Below are 22,449 nucleotides of genomic sequence, written 5' to 3' on the forward strand. Positions count from 1 at the left end.
ATTAGTTCTCATTTACTGGAAATTTTGTTATAATTTCTGATTATATGATGGTGGAAAGCACCTGTCCACTTTGAAATGTGTTTCTCATTCATCTGTCTTCAAGTTTGACGGAGGATAAGAAGGATGAACTGAGAATGACACACCCTAAGGAACCCACATCTGCCATCATATGGTAACGCAAATCAACAGACAAAAAAGGACAGAAAAATTTAGTAAAAGTATTCCCATTTCATACTCAAGATTGCTATTAAAGCATCTGTTCATTTGAATAAACATGGTGTAAGAGGAATAATGACACAAAATAAATACTTAATTTATTTCAATCGAAAACACATTCAGTATAAAATACAGAGATATGCTCATATCATTGATGCAGATACTTTTTAAACAAAACAGTATGGGTATGTTCTACAATTTGCCATAATATGTACAACACATTTTCTTTTTGCAGAATGTAACCTGCAATTTACAGCACATATTACAAAATTATACAAACAGCTGAAGTTTGATTTAGTGCCAGCACACAATACTGCACTTTCTACAGGCTTGGCAACAATGTTACACATTTGCATCTCCCACATCAAGGATATAAGAAGCAGCTCGATCAACATCCCATTCGCACTTTGTAAGGGCCATTTCACACTGGTGTCGTGATGCTAAACCAAGTCTGAAATAAAGGAACCAGAAATGTGCGATTAAGATGAAAGACAAACTTATTGACAAAAAATGTAGTAGATCGATATATATATATATATATATATATATATATATATATAATACATACACACATACATACATACATACATAATACGACGACAACCATCTGCTTAACAGTGTGTTGATTTACACTTGGAAAGCAATACAGCAGCAATTCTGCATGGAAATGATTTGACAAGGCATTGGTAGGTTTCTGGAGGTATGTAGCACCAGATGTTCAAGCTCAGGTCATGCAATTTCTGTAAATTAGAGGGTGGTGGTTTTTAAGTGCTCAGGTATTTCGTCAGGTTCAAATCAGGCGGATCTGGTGGCTGAGACATTAATGTGAGTTCACTATTGTGTTCCTCAAACTGTTATAGCACAAATTCTGGTCTTGTGGAAAGGACAATTATCCTGCTGAAAGAGGCCATCACCATCAGAGAATATATTGAGCATGATGGGATACAAAGGATCAACAACAACATGCACATATTTTGTGAAGGACATATGCTTTCCATCGTGGAGTGTAATGTTTTATTTTTCAATGGGTGCTTCCAATTTTGATGCTCAGAACATGTCTTAAACAGTGCCATACTGTAAGTAAAAATATGGCCATTATAAAAAAAACTGAATATACAAGGTCATCATCAAGATATAATAATTGTATAAAGGTCAGATGTTTTTGGCTTGTGCTAAAGCTCTATTTTAAGCACTTGACAATGGTCTAGTGTTAAAACTGAATTTTGTATTGAAAAACAAAACCTTACAGTTTACACCTGAAAGACTATGTCTGTCAAAAGCTTCACTCTGACTGTGTGGCCCAAGCATTGGAAGTTATTAAAAAATGTTCACATAGCTGTCAATGTGCCCTCAGTTACCACCATAGGTCCCACAGAAGCACAGACGAATGTCTCCCACAGAATAACACTGCCCCAACCAGTACTACACATCTTTCAAGCAGCTGGCAGTTCACCCGGATGACAGTGCATCACAACACAATCGTGAACTTAGTGGACAATCGACTGACCTATACATTCTGTGGCTAAGCACACAATCTGACACCTCATCATCTATTTGTGATTTGACCATCTGGCAAATGCTTTACACAGATATTCACAACAATAGCACACAAACATCTTACCAGAACTGCTGTTTCTCAGATGCTCATTCCCAGGTAGGGGCCCATAAAAATCTTACATCAGTAGATATCCCCGTTTGTGACCCATAGTGTCATTAGAATGGTTCTCCACGCACCAAGGCCATCCACATATTTTTGAGCTTGATCCCACTTTGAAAGCAGTAACATGCTTAGAAGGAGATGGAAATTAATCTGTTGTGACTGTAGCAGTTGTCACTGCATGAACGCTACCCACTGAGGTAAGCGTGAGCTTTCATTTGCTGTTGCACCTCAAGCATTCCTTTATCCCCTCCTCCCCCCATGCCCACTCTATGCAAAAGCTGCTGATAGTTAATTAAACTGCGCAGAGTTTTCTGTATTTCTACACATGTAACTGTACTCTGCACACCAGAGGGTACATTCCATTGTAAAATATGTTAGTCTTCTTCCCCTTGCGGTTGTATAAGGAATGAAATAAGACTGACTGCTCAAATGCTGTCACAATTCTAATTTCACCTTTACAGTGCCTACATGACTAATACGAGGGTTGGAACTTAAATAGTGGCAACTATTTATTCACAACAGATACAATAACAGAGTTACATGTTTGCACCTGTTACTGTCCTTCAAAGTAGTCACCAGCGTTGGCTAGAACCTGTTGCCAGTGATGTGGAAGGCACAGTATACTGTTAGCAGAGCCTGTTCTAGTGATGGTGCAAATGGAGTGGTCTGCTGCCTGTCGAATCTCTGGAACAGTTCTGAAGCGAATGCCACGAAGTGGTTCCTTCATCTTCGGAATCAAATCAAAGGACTTAAGTCCGGGTAGTATGGTGGGTGGTACAGTACTTCCCAGTCCCATCAACCGAACAGAGCAGCCACAGCTTGTGCTGTATGCGCCCATGCATTGTCATGCAAAATGATGGGTAGGTTGTGCAGAACATGTCGCCACTTCTTTCGCAAAGCTGGTCGCAAGTGATGCTTCAGAAATAAACAGAAATACTGGGCACTGACGGACTGCCATGGAGGAACTTAATGCATTAGGATAACACCATCACAGGCTTACACGAGAATCATCATAACTTTCATGATGCTGGGGCTCTGACGCACTTTTCACTATGGCGGCGACCCATAATGACGTCATTCATTGGATTGGCGTTTCAGTTTTGGCTCATACAATGTGGCCCATGTCTCATCCAGTGTTACGATACGGCATAAGAAATCCTCTCCTTTGCACTCACAGCACTACAACTGTGTCCGAGCAGCGTCGTAACGCATCCATTTCTGCATTTACGTAAAGTCACGCGGAACCCATTGTGATGCAATTTTTTGCATGCCAAGGTGTTCCTTCAGGATACGAAGCACAGTCGTATTGCTAACCTGGTTTCGTGGGTGAGCTCACGAATCAATGGCATCATTCACTGTCCACTAATGTGGCAAAAACATGCACTGCTTCTTCAGAGACGCTAGGACGACCTGCCCAATGCACATCTGCCACAGTTTGCCGACCTTCGTTGAAGGCTTTTACCCAACATGCCACTGTTCTGTACGGCAATGCCAATTCTCCACATGCCTCTTGAAGACCTAGATGACACTGTCATGCTGTACGACCTCTGGCACATTCAATTTTGATCCAACTCCGTTGTTCCTGTTTCGAAAACAAAGTGACACCATTATGTTGGACCGCTCGCTCACAAGTGACTGTGTTTCCCCCAACAGTGCGCACACTGGTGATGTGGGACGGGCGAGTCCACTTGCTCGGAGGTAAGGTGGGTATGTCAACAATGTGTCGTATCAGCGACAATAGTAGATTCCATTGCATAGGGTCTCCACAGTAGTGTTGCCACTATCTTAAGTTCCAACATATCTATGTAGGTTGTTATGGTATGTTCTTAGATTTTTAACTTCATGCTGGCACTCTACTTTCTTGGTGCAGTTTGCATCTATCTTTTAACATCTACCAGTTTGGCATTCTTGAAATTTTCTCTCCTGTGGTTTAAAGAAACGTGTGAATACATGTACAGCTTTTCTTTGCTTATGTTCAATATCTTCTCTCGGTCCTTCTTTGTATAGGTCCCACACAAACTAACAATACTCACAGATGGGTCAAGCGAGTGTTTCAGTCAAGTTGGATAAGGTTGCCCATATATTACTACCCCATGCGGCAATCATACTGCTACATCAAGAGCTCTGCAAGATGATCACAGAAGGGTCACTGTAGCTGCTCTGTCTGATCAGACTGTAATGAACAGGTAACAAGGACCTTACAACCAAGAGGTCTCGAACTACTCCTAATGCCATAGCCTATGTGCACGTGTCAGCAAGGATGTTGTGCAAAGTCTATACACTGTAGTAATGGGTTAGCTGTGAGTCCTGAACTAAACAGCATTGTGTGTATGTGATACGTGCCTGACACCTCTGTGGTTGTCCTGCTCTACCACAGGCTCTCCAAGAACTTTCATGGGCTTTCACTAAGTAGTACTCTGCCACCTAGTGAACCTACACAATATCCTTGTCCATCCCTACTCCACCCCTGCTCCCAACCGCTTGCCTCATAGTTCATATCCCTGCAATACATCTAGATGCACAACCTGTCCCGTACATCCACCCACGACCAACTACTCTAATCCAGTCAAATGCACCTCCTACCTCATCAAAGACAGTACTAACTGTCAAAGCAGCCTTGTTATCTACAAACTAAGCTGCAACCACAGTTGGCTTTCTATGCATGCATGACAATTAACAAGCTGTCTGTCCACATGAGTGGCCACCTCTAAACTGTGACCAATAGACACCTGGAGCACCCAGTTACTGAACTTGCTGCTCAACCGGATGTGCTTTACTTTAGTGACTACTGTGGCATGTGGATTCTTCCTCGCAATGCCAGCTTTTCTGAATTCCACAGGTGGTAATTCTCCCTGCAAGATATCCTTTGTTCCCATAATCCCCTGTTCTCAACTTCACTAGATTTCATCATCCACACACTTACCCCTGCTCCCATCCCAGAACTAATTCTATCCCTTTCCCCTTCTCGATTTCTCTCCTCTCCCCCTCCCTTCTCCACAGCAGACAGTGGCCACGTGTGTGTCAGCTGTGCTTGTATGAATGTGCATGTATTTTCTATTAAAGGACGACTTCTTCCGAAAGCTTAATATGTTAAACAATCTTTTTCATCATGTCTCTCTCTGACACAAACCACTTTTCAATTGACACAAAGTTCCTACAGGAGGGAAATGAACACTTTCAGCATACACTATACAAAACGGCATGATTATGTTAACCTGCTTAATGACAGGTATCACCCTACCAAGATCAAATTGTTTCTGATCTCAAGATGAACTGGGGATATAAAGGAGAGCATACGGGCCAAAACTGAATAGGTTGATGACATTCAAATTCACTGTATCAATGACACTCAAACAGAAGGTGACAGGCAATATTTTATTACCTCATATACAATTTATCTTACTCTGTATCCTGCATCAACGAACCAAGGAGATGTGCCGATAGGGTAACTGGTGCAGTGAACTGGTGCAGTGGCACCTTGATTTGCTTAAAGCTATGTCATGTACCATATTTAGTCGAATCTAAGCCACACTCAAATCTAAGCCGCACCTGAAAAATGAGACTCAAAATCAAGGAAAAAAAAAAAAATTCCTGAATCTAAGATGCACCTGAAATTTGAGACTCTAAATTCAAGGGCAGAGAAAAGTTTTAGGCCGCACCTCCAAATCGAAACAAAGTTGGTCCACTGTAATATGAGACACAATTTAGGTCGAATGAATGACGATACAGCTACAGTAGTTTGGTTCGAGTCATAAGCTTAGCAGTTAAGCTTTACCAGGTAGCCATTGCTATGCGTCAGGAGGTTCGTACATATTTATACGGATACCCTTCCTTTTTCACGTGCTTCATCAGGTTTGAATCGATTGCTTATTTTTCTTTGATCTGATAAGTGCCGTTCTCTTTGTTATGGGTGTTTACGTCACTATAAGCTGAAACTGCATTACTGTACTGTGTCATGCATTGTTTGTTGCATTCTGATAATGAGTGTTTACGGCCTGTTGCCGCTCGCGGCATGCCTTGCTTTTGTGCGCGCTACCGCCGCTTACAATCACAAAAATGAGAGGAATTGGCTCATTAGTGAAACAATGGCAAGAGACTGCTATTTTTTGTTACTTACACTGCTGCTTTCTTTGATAATGATCAACAAGAACCAAATAATAGACTGCATATGATAGAAGATGTTCTGAATGAAAGTTTAGCTAAAATTTTTCTCTGTTTGAAAATCTTTGCAGATGCCTCTTTTGTACATTACATTTTGCACAGAAATTAGAGTCATCTTAGATTTAAAAATCTAGGCAATTGCCGTGCTTCGTTTCTGACTGTATCACTATTAGGCATAAGAATAATACGAATATAAACATGACATGATATGTATATTCTTCCACGTTTGCTGTTGTCTCACACTAGTTTCGTAGTTTATTACGCAGACAGGATTTAAATGAGATAGCAGCAAACACGAAAGAATACATGGCAAAATGTTTATATTCGTATTATTCTTATGGTGAAGAGAATACTGCATGTGATTCACAATTCATACAAATTCCTATTAGCAACCATCTCTTCTCACAGGTAGGAAAAAATTCAGAACAAATAGTTGGCAATATTGACAAACATCCCAAACAGTCCTGCCAGTAGAATTTTCGTAGTACATTGAAATGCTGCTACATTCCAAGATGAACAGTATGGAATTTGTATTTACTTCGTTGGATAATGTATGAAAATGCAGTGGGCGAAACTCGGGGCAGAGAAAAAAGCTCGTCTTCCACCTTTTTTTTAAATTTATTTACTGGCGCAGAGGTTTTGGCGCCAGTATTTATCTTTGTGCCTGCAAAGCATGCCTGTGTAGCGCTACATATATTTGCGACTGAAGTTAGTCCTGGCAGCACCTCCCAACATTTTTCAGAACTTCCGCTTACTTTGCACTCGATTCTAAGCCACAGGCGGTTTTTTGGATTACAAAAACCAGAAAAAAAAGTGCGGCTTAGATTCGAGTAAATACGGTGAGTGACAAAAAACATGTTTTCAGTGTAAAGGGGTATTAAAGACTGCAAACAATTTAACCAGTGCACACCACACCATCTGGCTTAAATTTCACTCATCTCCATGCAATCACTAACCTTCTGTAAACCCACCTACCAGTAACCTTCTGTAAACCCATCTACCAGCTGGCAAGAAATATCAACAGTCTTCACTAGAATGACAAAGTAATGAGGAGGTAGAGGCAAAACCAGCTAAAACCAAAAGAATATTCATTACATGCTCAATGCCTCAGAAGGCTGTACAAATTGGCTAAAAGACACTGCCAGTAGATGGTGGGATGTCCTGTGAAAGATCCAAATTTGAACTCATACAAATATTTGTGATACATTGCAAATTTTCACTCATAGCACATACTCCATTGCAGAGTGAAAGCTTCTATTTATAAATAATCCCACTAGGCCACCGCACCCCCCCCCCCCCCCACCCCCTCTCACTATACGTACTGTGACGTGCCCACCTCTTTTGCAGTTCTCATCTAATGATTATCTCAAAAAAATTCCCAGTTGCACAATGTGAAAGTTAAAATGCAATAAATGTACACATTTACTAGTTAATCCAGTCACAATGACACGTTGATCCAAAAGTTATTTCACAAATGCACTTGCAACATACAGCAACGAAAAGAAATTAAAGTTTTACACAATGAAGTGTTCTGAGTTCAATGGCTATAGACTGCTTGACAATACCTAATGTGTATGTGAATTGCTGTGATTCACAGCTTAGCATACTTCAGATTTCAGGAGGGAAAAAGAAAAAAGAAAGAGCACCATCCTACTACTGCCAACTTCACACACAACAGAATTTTCATTTTACTTTGCATGTGATAGTCATACACATATGAGAAACAATGAGTGAACAGTATTCATAACAGAATATAGGTCTCCTGACCAGTTTACATATACATCTACATCCATACTCCGCAAGCCACCTGACGGTGTGTGGCAGGGGTACCTTGAGTACCTCTATCGGTTCTCCCCAGTCACTAATAAACAACTGAGTTACAGCTCCCTGATCACCGAATCATCCAATTTATTTCAAATGCAAAAAACAGAAGAATGATAGGTGAGGGTATTCAGTCATTTAGTTTATATCATGTACCATGGAGGAGAGAGAGGCATAGTTTGGTAAACTGTATGGCAGGAAAAACTGATGAGAGCCAAAACTCAAATTCCAAACCATGATTTCTTGCATAATTATTTATTTCAAGCATGGTTTCATCACAAGATAGAATACAACTTGCAATTTTAATTAAGAGTCTACTGAACACAAAGTGATTTAAAAATTGGAAATATCTGCAAACCTGCATTATGGATGGGCTAAACTGTAACTAAAACTGTTTGAAACACAAAACAGCACTTGCTGTTGATGCCTTATTACTGAATTAGACCTTATTACAAGCTATGATGTTTCATCTGCGGATCCTATATTCATACTAATCTGTAACATGTGTACACACACACACACACACTCTCTCTCTCTCTCTCTCTCTCTCTCTCTCTTTCTCTACTGTGACCATGATGTATATATTCCTTTTCACTTTTGCTCTGCTTCTTCTCCAAACTTCTCTCTCACTTCATCTTAAGCAACATTTTTGAATCTTCCATTGAAGTATTAAAGTGGTATTATTCAATTTTGTGAACAATACAAAGTTTCAAACTGTGTAACATCTGGTAGTTCAATGACTGTCATAGGGTCAAATCCTGGAGTGACTACAAATTTTTGTCTCTGGTTTTTAACCTAGCAGTAACCTTTGAAGTCTGTCTCCATAGCTGAGTGGTCAGTGTAAATGGCTGCCATGTAGAGGACCCTTCAATTCCTGGTACTGTCACAGATTTTTCCTTGGTGGGTGGACTGGTATGCCACAAGGAAAGTTTGTTTATATAATTTATAAATATTTGTGCGAATTGGCTGAACGCTTGGTGAATTACAGTCCTCTGCATTGTTTTTATCTTTCTGTTTGTGAAGGCCTCTCTCAGGAAGTACTCCAGTACTTCCGACACTCTCAGCAGACTGGTGCAACAGCCCCACTGATAAATGAGCAACATGTCTCTAATTGTTAGTGTGTTGCAGTCGTGCAGTCTGCTCACACCTTCAGACGTTGCAGTGTGCTGGTAAGTGGTATGTGATGCTAAAATCATCTAATTTATATGAAGGTGATGGCATTCAGTTACTTGTAGTCATTTTCCAATTTTTAATCATAAACATACACAGTGCCCCCACAAACAAAATTACTGGTATGACAGACAAGTTGTCTGGCCTCTGATACTTAGTGCTCCCCTTGCGAAGCTGGGGTGGATCACTAGTGTCTTATAAAAAATGAGTGTGTGCGACGTCTCCTAAACTATTGGATCATTTTCAACCAAACTTGCTAAATAATATGACTTGCTATCCGGATGGGGAGGGGAGTGGGGGTGGGGTTAAAATCGACTGCTTCTTGAAGGGATGGGCTGTGGATGGCAAAGAAGTTTAACACAGCACATGAAAATATGCAGACTATATTTATCCAGTATTTGAGAATGACAGCACTTACTGTCCTGCAACCAGCTTCATACAAAATTTCAAAGCTTTACAAAATTTTTTTTGGCTGACACCCTTCACAAAATAATGAATGGAAAAAGTTACAAATAACTCCATTTAACCGTTCAAGGAATAAAAGGGCTGCAACGGGCATGATATTTTAATTTATTACTTCATTACTATTAACTCTATGGCAATAAGATTCCCCACTGTCACTAAGGGGCATGTGGGGGAGGAGGGGATGGACGAGAAGGGATGGTATTTATTTCCTGTATTTAGTTAACTCTGAATACTTTTAAATGTATGATGTACACTTTGTTTTTTATTGCCGGCCGAAGTGGCCGTGCGGTTCTGGCGCTGCAGTCTGGAACCGCGAGACCGCTACGGTCGCAGGTTCGAATCCTGCCTCGGGCATGGATGTGTGTGATGTCCTTAGGTTAGTTAGGTTTAACTAGTTCTAAGTTCTAGGGGACTAATGACCTCAGAAGTTGAGTCCCATAGTGCTCAGAGCCATTTGAACCATTTGTCTTTTATTTGTGCCATTTGGTGTGTCAACCAGGTTCTGAGAATGAGCACTGCAGGAAGCCAATAATTTTGTCAATGCAGTTTGCTGGCAAAGATCACACCATATAGTTGAATACCATAGATAAATCTAACATCCACTCTGGTATTGTATGCTGTAAAACAGCAGAGCATCAGGCATATAGGAGGATATCAAAAATATGGAAAAACCACAAGATATGCGTGCTTGAACATACATGCAGATGCTTGCCAAGGTCAAAGGTTGTACTGTTGTATCTGACCACAAACAGTATCTGGACAATGACCTCAACATCTTATAAGTGTCAATCATGGTCACAACAGTGCTCTGTGTAACTGTGAGTACACTATGTTGGAGCTAAGTTAATTCAAACTTGGGCAAACTGGTGCCCATATAGTGGGTATTTCCACAACTAAGGTATCTGACGCGTTCGGTGTTTCACGAGTGACTGTATCAAAGAAGTATATTGCATACAGAAAAAGCGGAAAAACATTGTACACTAGGTCACAGTGCGATAAAGTGTGTGCTGAGTAACTGTGACAGACTGTTCATTGAAGAGGATTGTGACTAAAAATAAGAGGATGAAAACAGAAAAACCAACTGCTGAAATGAATGTCACACTCATGAGCCCTTCTGTGTGTGTGTGTGTGTGTGTGTGTGTGTGTGTGTGTGTGTGTGTGTGTGTGAAGCTCCAGAAAAAGGAAACTGGCTGGAAGGTGCCAAAATTCTGAAACCACTCATCAGTGACGCAAATGCCTGTAGCAAGAAAAATTTGATGCCAAAGCCATAAAGTGTGGACTACGGAGCACTGAAAGAATGTCATTTGGTCAGATGAGACTTGTTTCACACTGTTCCCAACTTCTGGCTATGTATATGTTCCAAAAGTGAAACATGGTGGGAGCTTGGTGGTGATTAGGGCAGCCATACTGTGGTATATGGTATATATACGGCAAATGGCCAGCTCATGTCAAACTGGCACCGCAGATGGGTCGACTGGGTGGCTCGCAGCTCCCATCACTCCAACTCTGATGAATTGAAGTATCCTGATACTGTGAAAAGGATACCATTGATATATAGCGGTTTGTCTGCAAGGTCACTTTACTTCTAAGGATTATATGACCATTTTGGCTGATCAGATCCATCCCATGGATGGTACAATGTTTATTCCACAAGAGTAATGATGTGTTCCAAGACGACAGGGCCCCTTTTCACACAACTTGCATCATTCTGGATTGGTTTTGTGAACATGAGAATGAATTATTTTGTCTTCCGTGACCACCACGGTCACCAGATCTCAATAAAATTATCCTTTGTTGCCTATGTTAGAGAGAAGGGTGCCTGATCCACCTCCATCATCATTAACTGAAATTGTCATTATTTTACAGTATGTGTGGTACAAGGTTCCCTTACACAACCTGTTTTTTTATCTATTTCAATACGACGGGAAATTGTTTCGAATACCAATGGTTTTCCTAATAGGCATGGTACTGTGCTGTTTTTTTTGGCATTTCCATAAATTTGTCCACCCCCTTTAAATCTGTGCAATGTACAGGGTGACTCAAAATGGACTTTGTAACTTTGAAAAGATATACAAGTTTATTGAAATGACTTACAGAATTGGTAAATGTGTTATTTTGTAGCAAACAACCTCAAATTTCACAAAAAAGTGTCAAGTGGAATTTTGGTTTGATGCAACAATCATTTGTGATACAGCAAACATTTCATCTGTAATCAATTTCTTCCCACACTCATTGCAGCAAATTGGGCATAACTTGTGAAACGGCAGCAGACATCTTTCAGATCGGCCAAATTGCTTGGTACGGGAGGAACATACACATGGTCTTTAATGAAATCCTAGAGAAAGAAATCCAGTAGTGTCAAGTCTGTGGAGCAAGGTGGCCATGTGATTGGCCCTTAACAGCCAATACACTGAACTGGGAAGCGATTATCAAGGAAACCTTGAACTTCCGTGAGGAAATAAAGTGGTACACCATCTTGCTGGTAGTAATCCATCCCATATCCAGATGTACAATACGAGTGACAATTTTCTCTGTGAAGCAGAAAGGGTCATACACTTTCAATTTACTAAGGGCACAAAACACATTAACTTCGGAGTTGTCCCAAACGTATTCCAGGATTACATACGGATTTTCACTGCCCTGTATTCTGCAGCTGTGGGTGTTTACCACACTACTGACATGAAATGTTGACTCATCACTGAAGATTACTGTGTTCAGAAATGTCTTGACGTCCTCTATCCGATGCAACATTTATGCACAGAATTTCCTGAGTCAACCTTATCTGCATCACTAATGCACTGTTCCATTGTAAATCTGTATGATTTCAAGTGTAAATGACAACACAGTACTCTCCAAACATCCAATGTTGAATGCTAGCCTCATGAGATGCACATTTGGTTGAGTTTTGTGGACTGCGGGCAAAGTTCTCCCTAATGTGTTTGACATAATCATCAACATGCGTTACTGTGTCGCAGTGAACAATCCGTCTGAATAAAGTTCAAGTGAGTATGCCAAGAGTTATCTGTAAGCCTACTTGGAGGTTATGTAATGTATTCTGTGTGAAATTTACACTGAACATTTGTTGCAGAGTTCACTTCATGTAAAAAAAGAAAGCACAGCAAGATGCTAAAACCAATTTAAATGTGCACTATGTTCATAATCCTGGTGGTGGAATGGGGTGTTGTTGCATGACATGAATCAAACTTGAGATTATTTGCTGCAAAATGACACATCTACTGATTCTGTAAGTCAGAGAAAAGGGGAGAGAGGTGGGGGGGTGGGGGGTGGAAGTGGATGATGAGATGGGAAGGAAGAGGGGAAGGAGGAGGACATTTTCTCATTTCTCAGCTGGTACATAAGTAAATTGAAGTCCCACTGTGTTTTCTTTTTGTATTTTTGGTCTTATCCCAGGAACTACTGCAGGGATTTAGATATGGTTTTCACAAATATACTGAAAATATATTCAAAATAAAAGTTTGGGTATATAATATATTAAGTATTTTGTGCAAATTGGTAGAATTATGATCAACTGAAGTACCCCAATACTGTGAAAATAATGCCATTGACAACCAGCATTGAATGACAGAACTCCTCAGAATTATGTCTGATTCATGAGGAACATTTTTGCACACAATAGACAGGTGTAAGGTTACCCAACTTCAACACTGGGCTAGCATGAGCTACCACTGACTTCCTAAATTATGCCCAATGCAGAACATATCAGGTATTGTGGCCTTAGCTCACAATGAACTCCACAGCGACTCGGCAGATTGGGTTGTACTGGCACTGCAGTCAATCAACCAGCAAATGGTTGCAGCTCCAGACAAGCTGGCACTACAGTTGAGCTTGGAGCTCCATTATTGCCATGAGATATTATTCCAAACATCAATTAAATACAGAACAGAACACTCACATCTGCTGAGAACATTCTTCACATGTGCTGTTTAAATTGTTAAGTAATATGATAATGATGATACTCACTCACTTAACTGATGTTGCTCTCTGAATTTTAATCCTAGCTCCCTGTAGTGGCCCATAAACAAAATTACTGTTACATCAGATAAGTAATCCCCCCCCCCCCCTCTCTCTCTCTCTCTCTCTCTCTCTCTCTCTCTCTCTCTCTCTCTCTCTGTCTGTCTGTCTGTGAGTACACGAAGTCTGACAACACTTTCAATTTTTTATTTCACAAGAACTAAAAATTGTACAGTTGTCATACATATTGCCTTTTGAAGAGAAACTCTGACCGTTTTTTTTGTACAAACATTCAATATGCAAACCATGAGTGACCCGGCAGATGTCAATACGGTAACTGAATACTTCCATACCCATCCCAGCTAGGCATTGTTGACTGTGGCAGTCGCTTCCTGTATCCTCTCCCAGAGCTCTGTTGCATCACGCGGTAGAGGCAGTACAAACACTTGATCTTTAATGTGTCCCCACAGAAAAAAAGTTACATGGAGTGAGATCTTGTGATCGGGGAGGCCATTTCATGAACAGCTGTCCCCTTCTGTAGCACTGCTGATCCATCAATGCGGCAACTCTGTGTTCAAGTACCCACGCTTCTCTTTGCTGGGCACAAGCAACCCGTCTTAACAAATTTGCTTTGCCAGTGGCAAAAGACCTTCCTTATTGGTGGCTTCTTACCGTACTTGGTTCTAAACATCCATTGAACAGCTGTAGCACATTGTATTTGTCGAACTCCAACACACAGAAATCCTGCTCCGCGCCTGAACCTGAATGTTTTCGACCAGCACTGACTATCGGTAAATTGCCAATTGGATCTCACTACACACAAAAGTATCACTGTGACAATAAGAATGATATTTTATAAGTCAGGAGTCACTAATACATACTGAACGAAACCCATGTTAGGATGTACAAACTGCCTATTGGCTTCTGTCTCGGGTTCTTCGGCCGGCGTTCATCTAATGATTTTTCTGACGTTTCGCCAGCACGAGTGGCTGGCATTGTCAAAGCTTCACCCTCCATTGCCGGTGGTGAACTGCAGGCGAGCTCGCGGCCGCAGACTATATGTACCTGGCGCGCCAACGTCCGAGGGCTTCTCCACGGTTATTTCCGGTGCGGTTCTCCTCTTGCTACCTGCGACGGTCGTTCGCTGCTGTACGGGAAGCCAGGATCCGTTTACCTTAAGGCTTTCCTCTTTCTTGTTCAAACTGTTCCCGTGTTTTTGTATTTCTACAGCTTCTCTGAGCAAGCGCGCGTGATAGTGGTTCTCTACAGCCAGAACTTCCGTGTCGGCGAATTTTATTACGTGGTCGGTCTCATTCAGTGCGTGCTCTGCCACGGCCGATTTCTCCACCTGCCCCAGCCTGCAATGTCACTTATGCTCTTTGATCCTGTTGTTAATGGATCGTCAAGTCATTCCGACATAAACTTTTCCGCATGTGCATGGTATGCGGTATATTCCCAACATTGCAAGTGGGTCTCTTTTCTCCTTCGCCGATCTAAGACACTCTTTGATCTTCCTTGTCGGTTTGAAAATTGTCTTTACACCATGTTTGCGCAATATACGGCCGATTCTGTCCGTCACTCTGGGAATGTATGGCAGAAAGGCCGTACCCTACATTTCTTTTTCTGGTTCCTTACTTCGCCGAGTGTTTGGCTCAGTTACACTTCTAATATATTTTATGGAGTACCCATTGCTCCTCAGGACAGTTTCCAGGTGTTGCATTTCTCGTTTGAGGTGTTGCGGCTCACATATTCGTCCTGCTCTCGTTACGAGTGTACTAATCATGCCTCTTTTCTGGCTCGGGTGGTGGTTTGACAGTTTGTGCAGGTATCGGTCCGTGTGAGTCGGTTTTCGATACACGCTGTGTCCCAGGTTTTCGCCGTCCCTTGTGACCAGCACATCTAGAAATGGCAGTTTCTTGTCCTTTTCTACTTCCATGGTAAATGTTATGTTGGCATGGAGGCTGTTCAAGTGTCTTAGGAAGTCACCGAGCAGTTCTTCGCCATGGCTCCACATCACGAAAGTATCATTGACGTACCTGTACCACACCTTAGGTTTGCAAGTCGCCGAGTCCAGTGCCTGTGCTTCGAATTGTTCCATGAAGAAGTTGGCCACCACTGGACTGAGAGGACTATCCATGGCGACGCATTCCAGCTGTTCGTAGAAATCGCCATTCCACGTGAAATAGCTCGTGGTGAGACAGGCATGGAAGAGCTTTCTGATGTCTAGCGGGAAAATGGAACCGATGTGCTCCAGAGCGTCACTGAGTGGCACTTTCGTAAATAACGAAACAACATCAAAGCTGACCAGGATGTCGTTTGGTGCAAGTTTCAGTTTCTTCAGCTTCTCAATGAAATGTCTTGAGTCCTTAATGTATGTGTCGGTCTTCCCCACGTGTGGCTGGAGCAGAGAGGCCAAGTGTTTTGCCAGTTTATATGTCGGTGATCCAGGAGCGCTAACGATCGGTCTCAGTGGAACGTTGTTCTTATGGATCTTGGGTAATCCATACAGCCGAGGTGGTAGGGCTTCTGTGTTGCGCAGGTTTCTCTGTATGTCCGCCGGCAGAGAAGACGCCTTGATTAATCGATTCGTATTCCGTGTGATACGTTGCGTCGGATCTGCGCTTAGTTTTCGGTATGTCGTTGAATCTAATAGGTCTCGGATCTTTTGCTCATAATCTTCGGTCTTCATTACGATGGTCGCATTCCCCTTATCGGCAGGCAGTACCAATATACTCTTGTCGGCGTTGAGATTCTTAATGGCTTGTACCTCTTCTTTCTTCAGGTTGCAAGCTGGTGGTTTTGCTCGGCGCAGTATCCTGGCTGTTTCCGTGCGTATTTCCTCTGCCCTTTCACAAGGAAGGGCACGAATGGCTGCTTCGGTGTTGGCAATGATGTCCTCCATAGGTATGGTTCTTGGGATGATAGCGAAATTCCCTCCTTTTTGAAGAACAGACACTTCCTCTTCGGTCAATTGTCGTTCAGTGAGGTTGACCACTGTGTGTGACATGTCGGGAGTCGCCTTGTCGGTCTGCTTCCGGCATCTTTCAAACTTTTTCTTCTGGCGCTCGGTGCAGCGCTCGAGTTCATTCTGCATGCTCCTGTGAGTGATGCTGTCGATCTTGTCCCAGTCGTCTCGATGCATTCTGCTACTTAGTTGATAGAAAATGTCCAGAAGTTCCTGATCCGTTCTTGCCAACTCTCTCCATGTTGTATGTATTCGCTCACGAAGAAAAGCTCGTTCCACTCTGTCGTAGATACGATGTGCTTGGGCGGTGGTGAATAGGTGCTTACATCTCAAGAACTTCGGTGTAGCACATTCGTCTCGGCAACGTGACAGAAAGGTGAGAGAGGACATCAGTCGCGCTTTCTTCTTCCGTCGTTGGTCAAGGCGCCGGTACTGGAGCTAGTAAAATCCCCATCACGTATGAATTCATTGTTTACCAGACATTGATAAAATTTTATGTAAAAGATTCACATTCTATCGATAGCATCACTATGCATACACCATAGTAGCTATAATGGCCAATGCCCCTCAGCCTACTGTCTTTCATTCAAAGCACATTCCACTGGTGTGTCACCAAGGGTACATTCTTTTTTTCCTTTTTTCAGATGGACTTTATAGCTAGAACCAACAAGTCCGCATGAAGCCAATCACTACATTGTTATGGTCATCAACAGAGAGCAGCTAAGGCACAGTGGGGAAATCTACAAATCATTTCAATAGGGATGGATGAAGAACATGAAGTCCAAAAAATGTGCAGATGCACTTGAGAAAGATAATGTGTACTGCAGCCAGGAGACACACTGGATTGAAGCAAATTCCAAAACAAACCCCTTGCTCATGAGACACTTATGAGGATAACCTACAATTTGCATTGTATCTTTTCAGCTTCTCACAAACTTACGTAAGAAATCTGTACTGTTATGGAAGGAAAAAGACATCATCCAGTCACCTCCAGATGAATGATAAGTACAAACATCATTCACCTTCACAAATGCAACATCAGTGCTGATTGTATATGAGTCAGTTTCTGGGCAGATAGATGTGGGAGATGGAAAAGAGGGGAAGGGGGTTCTGGCAACACGGAGAGGACAGTAATAGATAGGGAAGTATTAGCCCAGCCTTCCACCAGCACCCTATGCTATGCCCATTTTGCTGTACTCATTCTCTCTTCTCTTCTCATTTAGCTCCCCCATTCTCCTGTGAACCAATATCATAGCATCTCACTCTCAAGTCGGCTGCATGTTAGTGGGTGTCTCCCATCTGATGGTAGTCACAGATACGGGACTGTTATAGCTTGGCACACAGCAACTTTCATGAATATCTGTGGAAAGTGGTTGAAGGGCAGTGAAATCATGAGCATGCAAAAAGGTGTTGGACAGCTGTGCTTCATCAAATAATGTGGATATTATAGGCTTGCCTGCTCTGTAAAGCAAAATGGGGCAATTTGTGGCACTCTTGACAGCAGAATGCTCCACTGGTGCAGGCAGTAGTGTTTAGGAGGAAAATGTTCAACACGGGGCTCCACAGTAGACGACTCTTACCCATTACCATGTTGACTTGACAACATCATGAATTACAATTACTGTGGGAATATCTAGACTGGGCCATGAATCAATAGAAATGGGCTGTCCGATCAGACAAACCATGTTACAGCAGGTCAATGGTTGTGTCATCCAGGCGAAAGACTGCTCGTAACTTACATTGCTCTGTGGACACATGCCAGGGATGGCAGTAGTAAATTATGAACAACATTCCCCTGGCTTCCATGGGATATGTAACAGTAATGAACGGTACTATGACAGCTGTGAACTATACGGACATTATTGCGGCCCACCTGCATCCTATCACACTCAATGTCTTCCCCAATGACAATGCCATCAGCAGGATAGCTGTCCAGTCACAACATGAGAATAATCTTACAGTCATTTGAGGAGCATGATAATGAAATCACATTGATGTCTGGGCAACCAAATTTTCCTTATCTGAACCCAATGAAGCAGAACACACTTGGAAACCTTTTGTCCACCAGTTATGAGCCCAGAAACCATTGTCCCTTAACTTATGGGAATTGTGTGATATGTGCATAAGCACCTGGGGTCGCATAGCTCCAGAAATCTACCAAACACTTATCGATTCCATGCCAGGCACAACTGCTGCTGTACTGTGGATCATCATGCTATTAAGCAGCTGGTCATAATGTTTCGGCTCATCAGTATCCCTCATTTCTGGGCACGATGACCGATGAGGGACATCCTATTCAAGATCACTGCCAGCCCTCCTGAGGTGGTATTCTATTGCCCAGCCAACACACACATTCCACTCCATTCCTATACCACTCCTACTCCCAACCCCTTGCCACACAGATCACAATCCCTTCTGAAGCCCAAGGCGCACGACCTGTCCTATCTACCCACCCAGCACTTCCTATCCTACACCATCAGAGATGGTTCCACCTGTAAAAGCAGCCATGTCATACACCAGCTCTGCTCCAAACACTGCACAGTTTTTTATATCGGTATGACTACCGACTAGCTGTTTACTAGGATGAATGGTCACCACCGAACTGTTGCCAAGAACAAAGTTGACACAATTTCAATGCCTGCTTCACAGCTCAGACCATCTGGATCTTTCCCTCCACCAGCAGCTTCTCTGAACAACTCAGACGGAAGTTATGCTTGCAACACAGCCTTTGCTCCTTAACTGTCCTGGCCTCAATCTCCGGTAATCCACTGCCCCTGCACCCTCCAGCCAACAGTTTCCCCTTCATATTAATGTCCTCATACCAGCTTCACTGTGCATGCTCCCAACACCCAGCCCATGTACATGCCATCTCTCCCTTTCACAATCCTAGCCAGGAAACATGCTGCCTCCCTTCAAGCCACTACTCACTCTCCCTGCCTCCTGCTTCTTGCTTCCTCTAGGCGCCCCACAGTCCGTTCCACCTGCTGGAACGCAGCACTGGCGCTGTCTGTTCAGCTGGCAGCATGTGGGGGGGCATAGGGGTGTGTATGCAAAGAACAATCAAAAATGGTGATCGGATGCTTCTATGGCTAACTTGGGTCAGGATCTGTAGTTGTAGAGCGCTTCAGACAGAACTTGCAGAATGTCATTAGCAATTTTCCTGATCATGCCATTGTAATAGGGGGGTGAATTAACTTACCAGGTACAGATTGGGAGTGTTATGCCATCAAACTGGTGCCAGAGACAGGGATTCATGTGGCATTGTTCTGGATGTCTTGTCCGAAAACTACCTCGAGCAGATTGTTAGAGAACGAACTCGAGAGGGTAACGAATAATGTCTTAGACTTCCTGCTAACAAACAGACCTGAACTTATCAAATCAGCTAATGTAGAGGAAGGTATCAGTAATCATAAGGCTGTGACAGCATCTATTATGACGAATCCTACAAGGAATGTTAAGAAAGGTAGGAAGATATATTTGCTCAGCAAGGGTTACAGGATACAAATTTCAAAATACCTCAGCAGTCAGCATCAAATATTCGTAGATGAGGACGAAGATGTGGAGAAAAAATTTAAAGGCATTGTTCAATATGCCCAACACAAGTGTGTTCCGAGTAAGATTTTGAGGGATAGGAAAGATCCACTATGGTTTAATAGCCATGTTAGAAAAGCGCTACGTAAACAATGAGCACTTCATCTCGGATTCAAGAGAAGTAAAAACCTAGGCGACAAGAGATTTTGGTCATTTGTAAAATCAGTAAGTGGGTCAATATCATATATTCATTCTGTCAGCAACCACAACTGGCTACAAAACGAAAGATAACAGAGAGATGGCCAAAATAATGAATTCGGTCTTCAGAAGTTGTTTCACCATGGAAGATCATAAGATGTCATCTCCTTTCAATCATCATGCGAATGTTGAAATGGCAAATATTGAGACAGTCAATCGCAGAATTGAAAAGCAGCTACAATTGTTTAATAGTGGAAACACATCAGGGACAGATAAGATACCTATAAGATTCTATAAAGATTGTGCAAAAGAACTTGCTCCCCTTCTGGCAGTAATTTATTGTAGATCTTTTGAGCAATAAAAGGTACCAAATGACTGGAAAAAAGCACAGCTCATTCCCATTTTTAAGAAAAGCCATAAGACAGATCCACACAATTACAGACCTATATCACTGACGCCACTCTGTTGTAGAATTATGGAACATGTTTTATGCTCAAGAATTATGACTGGAAAATGACCATCTCCACTATAAAAATCAACATCGATTCCACAAACAGAGATCCTGCGAAACTCGGCTCTCTCTGTTCCTCCATGAGATCCACAGCACAGTGGACAATAGTGCTCAGGTTGATGCCATGCTTCTTGATTTCAGTAAGGCATTTGACACTGTCCCACATTGCCGTTTAATGACAAAAATATGAGCTTATGGAGTATTGGAGCAGACTTGTGATTGGATTCAAGACTTTCTTGCAGATAGCATTCAACATGTCACTCTTAACAGAACAAAATTGACAGATGTAAAGGTAATACCGGAGTACCACAGGGAAGTGTGATATGGCCATTGCTTTTTACAATATATATAAATGATTTAGTAGAAAGTGTCGGATGCTCTTTAAGGCTATTCACAGATGATGCAGTAAATACCAAAGTAGCAACGCTAGAAGATAATAAGAATTTGTGGAACAACCTGCAGAGAATTGATGACTGATGCAGGTCTGGCAGTTGACCCTGAACGTAAATAAATGTAATGTTTTGCGCATACATAAGAAAAGAAGTCCACAACTGTACAGCTGCACTACTGACAAGAAACAGCTGGAGACAGCGTCTGCCGTAAAATATCTAGGCGTATCTATCCAAAGTGACCTTAAGTTGAACAACCATATAAAACAGATAGTGGGAGAAGCAGACACCAGACTCAGATACATCGGAAGAATCTTAAGGAAATGTAACTCATCTACAAAAGAAGTGGCTTATAAGGTAATTGTTCGCCCGATTCTTGAGTATTGTTCATCTACTGGGATCTCGATCAGGTAGGACCGAAGGAGCAGAAAGAGAAGATCCAATGAAGAGTGGTGCATTTGTCATGGGATTGTTTAGCTGGCGAGAGAGCGTTACAGAGATGCTACATAAACTCCACTGGCAAACGTTACAAGAGAGGCATTGTGCATCACGGAGAGAGTTAATATGGAAATTTCAGGACAGCACTTTTCAGGAGGAGTCAGAAAACATATTACTTTCTTACTTCCCCCTAAATACATCTCGTGTATTGACCACAAGGAGAAGATATGAGAAATTAGAGCCAATACACAGGCTTACCGACAATCATTCTTCCCCCACACTATTTGCATGTGGAACACGCAGGTGTGTGTGTGTGTGTGTGTGTGTGTGTGTGTGTGTGTGTGTGTGTGTGTGGGGGGGGGGGGGGGGGTGCATGTGTGTATTTGACTCTACTTCAAAAAAGGATTGCTTCAAAAGCTAGCAGGTTTTCTTACTGCTGTATGTGCTTATCGGATTTGGTGAGTCATCTTCCTTAATCCAAAAAGTATTTACATTCTATCAGGCAAGAATGCCAGTAAGAAATAAGAAACTTAAGCTATTGCCCAATATGGAGTACATCACATATGCCAACAGCTTATGTGCATGTTAACATGTCTTCCTAGTGCAGCTGATAATTTGCAGAATTATCAATATACTGATGTGGCAATTGATTCAATCTTATGTATAACATCATTTCATCTCAGATTAATTTGCTGTCAGGAATGTCTTAAATGTGAGCTGTGTATCTTATTTTTATCAATGTGTAGTAAATTTTGGTGCCACATATAGGAGGAACATTGATAAAGCTGAGCTGGTAAACAAAACAGTAGTTTTCAAATTCCAGTAGGGAGAGCTGATTGAAAGCTCTGAAACAGTTTACCATTGAAATATTTTGAAGATTTCTTTCAAACTACGGATTACGAGATGCTTATCCAAACATCGAAGAAGCTTTTAGGACATCTATGATACTTTC

At 42.0% G+C, this 22,449-nt stretch overlaps 1 protein-coding gene across 3 annotated transcripts in view; it reads right to left on the reverse strand.

Annotated features, from left to right (window-relative positions):
• Positions 1–292: 292 nt before the first annotated feature.
• Positions 293–22,449, reverse strand: part of LOC124605189 (activated Cdc42 kinase Ack) — a 509,613-nt gene continuing 487,456 nt past the window's right edge. For all 3 annotated transcript variants that reach the window (XM_047136704.1, XM_047136705.1, XM_047136706.1), the window contains one exon: positions 293–667. In XM_047136704.1, coding sequence (XP_046992660.1) covers positions 559–667 — 109 coding nt within the window. In that variant the 3' untranslated portion in view covers positions 293–558. The remainder of the gene's footprint in view (positions 668–22,449) is intronic.

The sequence above is a fragment of the Schistocerca americana genome, chromosome 3, assembly GCF_021461395.2.
Source record: "Schistocerca americana isolate TAMUIC-IGC-003095 chromosome 3, iqSchAmer2.1, whole genome shotgun sequence".
NCBI classification, from domain to species: domain Eukaryota; kingdom Metazoa; phylum Arthropoda; class Insecta; order Orthoptera; family Acrididae; genus Schistocerca; species Schistocerca americana.